Source organism: Pundamilia nyererei, unplaced genomic scaffold (genome assembly GCF_000239375.1).
Source record: "Pundamilia nyererei isolate P.nyererei 1_Seehausen unplaced genomic scaffold, PunNye1.0 scaffold00025, whole genome shotgun sequence".
Lineage (NCBI taxonomy): Eukaryota > Metazoa > Chordata > Actinopteri > Cichliformes > Cichlidae > Pundamilia > Pundamilia nyererei.
This window is the reverse complement of record NW_005187426.1, coordinates 261,018-269,531: the sequence shown is the minus strand read 5'-3', so window position 1 is coordinate 269,531 and position 8,514 is coordinate 261,018. Positions and strand designations below refer to the sequence as shown.

Below are 8,514 nucleotides of genomic sequence, written 5' to 3'. Positions count from 1 at the left end.
TATAGCCATGAACTAGCTAACATTACAGCCAACGGCTAAAACATTAGCACTAAAGACCTACACAGAATATATCCCCATAGACAAACAAATAACATAATTCAAGTTTGATGAGTTTAACTGCAAAGCAGATAATGGTATTAGAAATTGAAATAAAGTAGAAAAACTTACTTTTTGGCATACAAATTACTTTTTTTCGTGTTAAATTGTCTGTGTTTGACAAAATGTGCTGATTTTTCACATGTGATAGCAGAACTGAGTTGGGCATGCACAGGATGAGTCACATAATTTGAAACTTAGCCCTGATCGGAGAAATTGGAAGTGTTACAATTGACCCACGTTACAACTATCCCCGGTCTCCCCTACATTTAGAACTAGAAAATGCATTTTCTGAAGAAACTGCAGTGTAAATGCTGATAGTTGAATGTTTTGAGCTGAAATGGCTGCTGAATGTTGTTAAAAATGTTGAATGAGCTAAAATAGGACGAAACATTCACCTGAAGGCTGAAGTGTAGAACTGTTGAAAGCTAAAGTTCACACAGATGAAGAAGTTTCAAAGTTGGAAAGTAGCTGAAGATGTTTAAAATGTAGATGAGAAAAAAACTGAATATTTGCGCTGTGTGTGTGCGCGCACATGTATGTGTGTGTTTCTGTGTGAGTGTATGTCTCTGTGTGTCTGTATTTCAGGGGTTTTGAAGCTGGCAAGTAGCCGAGCATGTTTAAAATGTACATTAGAAAATAAAGCATGAAACTTAAACTGGAACTGAATAAAAAAGTATAAAAGATATTGAAAAGATAAATACAAGTTGAATAGCTTGACTTCGTTTTAAAGTTTAAATGGTATCTGTGGGTCAACATATGTGGAAGTAGTTAGAGTTGAAAGACGAATAAGTTGAATGAGGATTTGAAGGGTCTCCCGATTGAAATACATTGTAAATTTTTGTTGAATAAAGTTGAATAATTAAAAAATATATATATAAAAGATACAGAGAAATGATCAAGAAAGACAAGAAGTTGACCCCAGCTGTCTTCCATGGGATGAACCCCTAGACCCTTACCTCAGCTCTCTTCCTTGGGGTGAACACGTACAACTAGAGGAGAAGCGCTTTGAAGAAATGCAGAATGAAAATCTCATGAACAGAGAAAAGATTATGTCCCTGAGGCAAGAAAATGAGTGAAAGAGTGCTGAATGAAAAAAAAAACAGTCCTACCAGCTTCAAGAAAAAGAAGGTATTATTGAGGAGAAACAATGGGCTGTGCAAGACAAAAAGAATCAGGAGCTCCAAGAAAAGGTTGATCAAGCTCTGGAAAAAAATAGTGAAATCCTCCAAGCGAAGAAAAAACATGACATAGAGTTCAAAGAAAGAAATGGACAGCAAGCTTGAAGACATGAAGGAAAAATCCAGAGTGCTCCAAATAAAGCTCAATAAAACACTGCACAGACATAAAGTTTCTTCAAGAAAAGAACAACAGGACACACAACAGAAAGAAATGGATTGCAAACCTCAAGAGAAAGAGGAAAAATATAAAATGCACCAAATAACTCTTAGTGAAACTGCTGAAAAATCAAGAGATGCTTCAAGAGAAGAAGCAACAGGACATGAAACAGAAAGAAACGGATTGCAAGCTTCAGAACACAGAGAAACACAACGAAGGCTTGCAAGTAAAGCTTGATGAAGCTCTGGAAAAAATAAAGAAATCCACCAAGAGAAGAAACAACAGGACATCGAGCAGAGAGACATGCAGTCCAAACTCCAAGGCTGCAGGTAAAGCATAACAAAACATTGCACAAAAATCAACAGCTGCTCCAAGAGAGAAACCAACAAGAGATAAAAGAGAAAGGAATGGACACCAAGCTTGAAGACATGGGGGGGGAAATCCAGAGTGCTTTAATTAAGGCTCGACAAAACACTGCACAGAAATAAAGATTTTCTTTGAGAAAAAGAACAACAGGACACACAACAGAAAGAAATGGATTGCAAACTTGAAGAGATGAGAAAAATACAAGGTGCTCCAAATAACTCTTGATGAAACACTGCTCAAAAATCAAGAAATACTTCAAGAGAAGGAGCATGAAACTGAAAGAAGAAAAACTTGTTCTTCAGAGGAAAAAACAAAACAAAAAGGAAGTACAAAACAACTGAACTGGAGGGAGAAAAGAAAAAGCCGGAAAAACAATGCTCAGAGATGCAGAGTAGCATCAATGAAATGCTGAGAAAAAACACAGAACTTCAGGAACTTTCTAACTACTTGAAGAACAAGAACACTAAAATCCAGGTGCAAAAGCAACAACAGAAAACAAATGAAGCAGAATTAGAAGATGTGGAGAAAAGATGCAAGAAACTTGAGAAAGAAAATGGAGAAATAATCCATGAGTTGACAAACCTTATCCTTGAGAAAAAAGTGAATCTTTCTTAAGTTCTTGTTGTAGCTGTTATTAGTTTGGGTCTAAGTTTCCTTGTATTTTGTTATTCATTGTTTAAGTCCATCTAGTCAATGGACGTTGATTTAAGCTAGCTGGACCAGTGAAACTGATCTTTCTTGTACAAAGAAGTTTACTACATGTTTAATGCTATAATATAACAAAAACAAGTGCAATGTCAACAGTATGAAGAAAGAAATCTGTCAGTCTGACATTTCGGGGGTTAAATTGTCATTATAAAACCAAGAGTGTAGTATAGTATAGTAAGTATAGTAGATGGTGAAATAAAATAAAAAAAGATTCTGTCTAATACATTGGTAAATAAGTATGAAAGGCCATGGGGCGGTCCTTATAAATAGGAAAAGGGGTAGGCTCAAATTTATGAAAATGCACCTATCCAAAGCAATCAACTGGATGCATTTTGAGTCTTTGACGGCCGTTTACACCCCCCGGGCCTTATGTTCGGCACCCTTTTACTAAGCACTTTAGGGTTTGCTTCTACAGTGAAGTAGCTAACTTCATCTTTGCCATAAATTAAAACTGACTTAGCACTAAAGAAAATTCCATCCTTTCCATAATGAAAAGTCAATGTGAAAATGCTGTCTAAGCTTGTCTTTAAACTTACACGATAACCATAAATAATAACGATTGTTTTTCACACTGACACAGCAAAATTGGAAATAAAATGATTTTGTTATTACTTATGTACTTGTTAAAATTAAAATAAAAGACTTTTACTAGATTGTCATTTTAACTTTCTTACATTTCCTACATACTCCACTATCCCCAAATTTGGGAAAACTGTAAAACAGATTTTTGTTTTCTGTTAATCTGCACCACACTGCAACACAAAACCCTTGCCTCCTTCGCTAGCATTACTACTATGACCACCAAAAAAAGAACTGTTTAAGGGCCCCCCGCTAATGGGTCAACAAGTGACTTCTTCAATATTATCACTATTTTGCATTGTTCCATATTTGTTTGATGGCTCATAACTTACTGCATTTTCCAATAGAATACAAATGTCAGGAGCCCTCTAAAACAAGCACTGATGAAGGAAATTCCTCAGTGACCTATCAGATACCAGCATTTACACAGGTTTTTCTGAACTCTAATAAAAGTTTGATGATTACAAAGAAGACGTAGCTGAGATTTGTTAAACACAAGGGTCATTGGCACAGGTAGGACATGATCCACACTAATTAAATAGCTTGGTTTTAGCTGTTTCACTCTATAAATGACACTGAAAGGGCCGATAGATGCCTGATGTTCAGGTCACTAAGAGTTCCTCACATTGAAGTCAATAAACCACATCACAGGACACTTAAATGGCAACACTACTTAAATCAGCACCACTAACCAAAGCTACCAGCATGACCAGTTGAAATGTATATGCATGTATATATGCGTGCTTCTCAACCCATTCAACAGTTTACACTGTACACAAATACTAATGGAAGAAGCAGTGATCAGCTGCCTCTTCAAGAACTACAGAGGTCACAGTATTGTAGTTTCATTGGCATGTCTTTCCACTCAGACTGCTTTTAGGACAGTGTGCGATCCCGTTCACTGATGACAGCTGACTGAGGATGGAAATGTTTTTTGATTTAGTCATACAGTACCTCCAGAGAATAGTTGGCAGGATCCTTGGATTAGTTCTCGTCATTGACACATTGTGTATAGAAAGAACAACTTTTTTCCCCTAGTGAGCCATTTCAAAACTCTGATGGCTTCAACTTATTTCTAGCCTACTACTTCTGGTGGCAAAAAGAAAAACATTGCAAAAATCAATGTAACACACTACGAATGATATTTCAACAGTTTATTCAACAACTTCATAGACATTTCTTGAGAAGTGTGCTGCTTTATTGGATGTTTGACAAGTGCGGGAACCAAAGCTTTGTACATGCACATGGTCTCAGCACAGGTACAGACTATAGGTTTTTATTTATTTATTTTTAAATCACACAGCCTTGAAATACAGCAGCTGATGAAGCTTACCAACAACCACTTCAGTGATATACACACTTAATGAATTTTCTGTTCGAATTAAAAAGTAAAGACAGGAAAAAAAACAACAACAAAAAAAAAAAACAACACGTAAAAACCTAGAAAGAAACTAAAGCTGTAAAAATCAGAAAACAAATCCTACAAATGGCGCCGAGTCGACAAGTCCATGAATGCATAAGTCCGAGGATCTGCATGTCACGTTGCTCAGCTGCTTTGTCTTTGCACATTGGTTAGTCTTTTAAATTAATGTAAATACTATGAAAACAGAACCCATGTCACAAAGAAACATTCCTTTTTACTGATCTTGAGCTCCAATTAGCAGGACACTGGACTATCAGCCATGACAGAGGAAGAGAAAGGTGGCTGGGTGAAGTCTGTATGAACAGAAGATCGTCATCCTAACATGGTGTTCACTGAGGCGACCACTTGTTTCATTACATCTTAAATATTTTATATGAATTTTTAGCTAAAGTTGCTGTTTAAAGTGTCTAGATCTGTCTCTGGCTGCACCAGTGTTAGTTCCTCAGACAAAAATCAAAATGATTCAAGGGCACAATATTTCAAACAATCAACAACTTGTGCACGAGTCAGTGTGATTGTGATCTGTGTCTGAGGAGCTACTGAGCCTGACCTGCCTTTGTTTAGTCTGCAACTCATACATTTTCTCCCATCTAGCTCATGGGTTGTGTGTGTCTGTATGTGTATATGTCAGAGTGGGAAAGCGCATGAGATTACTGGTGGGCACACTGTACTCCCGAGCCGTGGTGGCTGCCCTCTTCGTCCGAGCTGTCATTGTAAGCCTCCCTGCGGTTACCAGATGACGAGCTCTGGCTGACGTCATAATCTTGCAGGTCGACCTCCTCCGTGTCTCCACTGATGATGGGTGGCTCTGACCGTGAGGGCAGCATGTCTTCCAGCTCCTTCACAGGGAAAACAATTTTCAAAATACAGCTTTAACAGGCAGCTTCATTGGGATTTCTAACCATTCTCTGGTGTCAGAAGGTTGTGGGGTCATGAGTGCACTGCTACAAGGAGAGAGAGAGAGCGAAAAGGGGTGTTGTCTCAGGAAGAAATTCACTTCCATCCTCAGCCAGAAAGACAAGCGTGACAGAATTTAAGTACTTTCACATTCATCACAAGAAGGAATCAAATCGCTGAATGGAATTGTTAAGAAGGGCCGATCCCTTAAAGGAACATGTAAGTTTACTCACGTATTTAAAGTCTGAATGAAATTAATATCTTTTTCCCCCTCTTTAAAAGAACGACAACAAACAAACAGGTCATACTTTCTCTTCAGACCAAAACCAGATTATGTGAAGGACTCTGAAGACATAGTAGAAAAAATCTTTTGAGAAAACATGCACCTTGGGTTTCTCCCCACTAACCGTACACATATAAATTGCTTTCCACCCAAGAAAAACAGCAGTCCTACATGTGAACGTGTTACAGGTCAGATAGCTAACTCACTGCTGAGCTGTCTGAAAATCATGTATATTTTTCAAGTTAAAGCAGCTGTTGTTCAAAGTAAGGTGTGCTGTGGCCTTTCTCCATCAACACTGCTGCCAATATTTCCCTTTTTCCTTGCTTGTTTCAAAGCTGCTGATAAAAGAGCAAATCTATTTACTGCCTCCGTGTGCTGCCATCACTGATGCCCCCTCAGAGAGATTTAAATAATATATTTGAACTCAACTGTAAATGACTCGCTGACTTAAGTCTGTTTGGAATATAGTTTTAATGTCTTAATCTAATTATATGGAGGAAAAAAAATTGCCTATGAAGGAGAGTTTTGTAATTACTTCTAAGTACGAAGAATGAGCTTTGGTCTTTGTCTATAATGAGACAAATCAAAATTAGAAGATTAAAGACAGTAAATTAAAAGCACAAATCTGTCATACCCCAAGTTTCTCAGGGCTGATCCAATTGTTGTCAGGAAACTGGACATCAAACTTGATATAAAGATCTCCTTTCTCGAAAGGGTTTCGGTACTGTGGCATGCCTTCTCCCCGCACCATCCTGACAGAGCCTAGAAAAGAGTGCCGTTTGTTTAAAATTAGACTTAATCACATTTTTCTAAACAGTATTTCCAGCACTGGGGATTTAGGGTAAACCCACCCCCCAGTGTTAGTGTGAAGAACATCTTTACAATGATAGAAACTCTCTGCCAATAAAGCCCAAAGCTGGACACCTGCTAGGCTAATACACTTATCTGGCAACCACGTCAGGGCTTTGAATAATGATGCAGTCTGTTCCTGACAAATTTAGTAAGAAAAGCAATGTTAAAAATGGATGTTTACCTGGTTCAATGACTTTGCCAGCAGGGTACTTAACAACAATTTGTCTTCCATCTAAATGTTTCAACATAAACTGGAAACCACACAGCGCCTCCACCAGCCCAATCTTGTGGTTCATGAAGAGGTCATTGCCATCTCGTCTATATGTCTGAAAATAGAGAGAGATTGTTAGTAATATCTGTTAATAGATGAAATCGTCACAGTTCTAACAGATTTAAAAACAAACAAACCAAACAAACAAAGCATCATTTCCTGATATACCAAATATGACAGTGTGGGAAAGCATGTCACTGTATATCATTACCTTTGAATAAAGCTGGGGCTAAAGCAGAAGTGGAGGTTAGTCAATTTTAGGGGGGGAAAAAAAAGTTTTTTTTATTCCAATAATTCAAAGAGTTCTCATCGCTGAAGCCTATTCTCTCATAAAAACCACATTAAACACGGTAACAGATAATTGTCAGAACAAATTGCTTTTGTCTGTGACTGATAGCCTTTTAAAGTGGTCAGAATCATTTTCTCTGACAGTGTCTTTTGAGCTCGTCATCTGTGACAGCTATAATTGACTGTGTGACAATGCTTCTTCATGGTGTAATTTGGCAGTCAAGACATTGGGGGAGGCTATGAACTTGGAGTTTTGTAACATTTCTTTCTTATGTTGCAGTAAAATGCGTTACACAACAGCTTTAAGAACTCCTGCACACTAAACTGACAGGCAAATAAATATCTTATCAAAAGGCTAGAATTAACAAGACAAACATCAACCCATAATGCAACACTCAGTAGAGGCCTTGTACTTTAAATTCACACTGTTCCACAAGCTAGCTTTTTTTGGCACTGTAATGCTTTGTCAATTTTAATTATTTTTTATTAATTATTAGAAAACAATTAAGTTTGCACCATCACATTTTTGTAAACTGTATTGTATCCGAACACTAAACACCTCTGCCTTAGAGCATTTGTTAGAAATCAATAGTACAAACAAGTATAGCACAAAAAAGTTACTAATTTACTCAATAGGATGCTGTCAGAATGTATTCCTGTATACACAGACAAGTAGTTTTTTTCTTAAATACTTTTTATTGTACTACTTCAAATGATTTTCAGACCTTTTGATATAGTGCCATTTCATAAAGAGTACTGATGTTCCATGATCAGTGTTTTATGTGTTGTTGCTGCTGGCTGTACCAACTCATTATGCTACAGATGTCTATGAATGACATATTTTGACATTAAAGATAGACATCCTGTGGGAGAAGGAGCCAGAGGCACTCCTGAAGCTCTGGGTGGTGTTCTAGTTAAGCCAAAACCATCCACAACCCATTTCCTTTAACATTTACCAGGGTCTTTATTTACCTCAGCCGAGTAAGGTAAGTGGCTTGCATATTTCTGAATTTGGCACCATTACGACAAATAAGCTTCATTACGATTTGTCTGTTTTATTAAAATTACAACATTTAGTTGAATTGCTCTTGAAAAAAAGATCAGCATCACAAGACTGATTAGCCTATCAATCCACCACTCATGATGTCAATATAACTTTATTTTATGAGAGGACACCCATCACTTTTTGGCATCCAGCTACAAGCGTTGTTAATGCAAACCAGGAACTCAACACTTCAACCATGTAGAATCATAAGCGCTGATTTTTCAGTGAACAGAAACACTCCTTTTCTTCATTTCCAGGAACACTGTGTTCAGCTACTACACAAAATCCTTTTTCCTTTGGTCCACTGTGTGGCTGCAATCACAGCATTGTAAGATGCCGAAAGATGAACCCTTAGGCTGGGGAGCCCA

At 37.5% G+C, this 8,514-nt stretch overlaps 1 protein-coding gene across 1 annotated transcript in view; it reads right to left on the bottom strand.

Annotated features, from left to right (window-relative positions):
* Positions 1-4,226: 4,226 nt before the first annotated feature.
* The window catches only part of dnaja2a (DnaJ heat shock protein family (Hsp40) member A2a), a 9,761-nt gene continuing 5,473 nt past the window's right edge, over positions 4,227-8,514 (bottom strand). The window contains exons 7-9 of the mRNA XM_005727523.2: positions 6,724-6,868; positions 6,325-6,452; positions 4,227-5,349 (exon numbers count right to left, since the gene is read on the bottom strand). Coding sequence (XP_005727580.1) covers positions 5,161-5,349; positions 6,325-6,452; positions 6,724-6,868 — 462 coding nt within the window. The 3' untranslated portion in view covers positions 4,227-5,160. The remainder of the gene's footprint in view (positions 5,350-6,324; positions 6,453-6,723; positions 6,869-8,514) is intronic.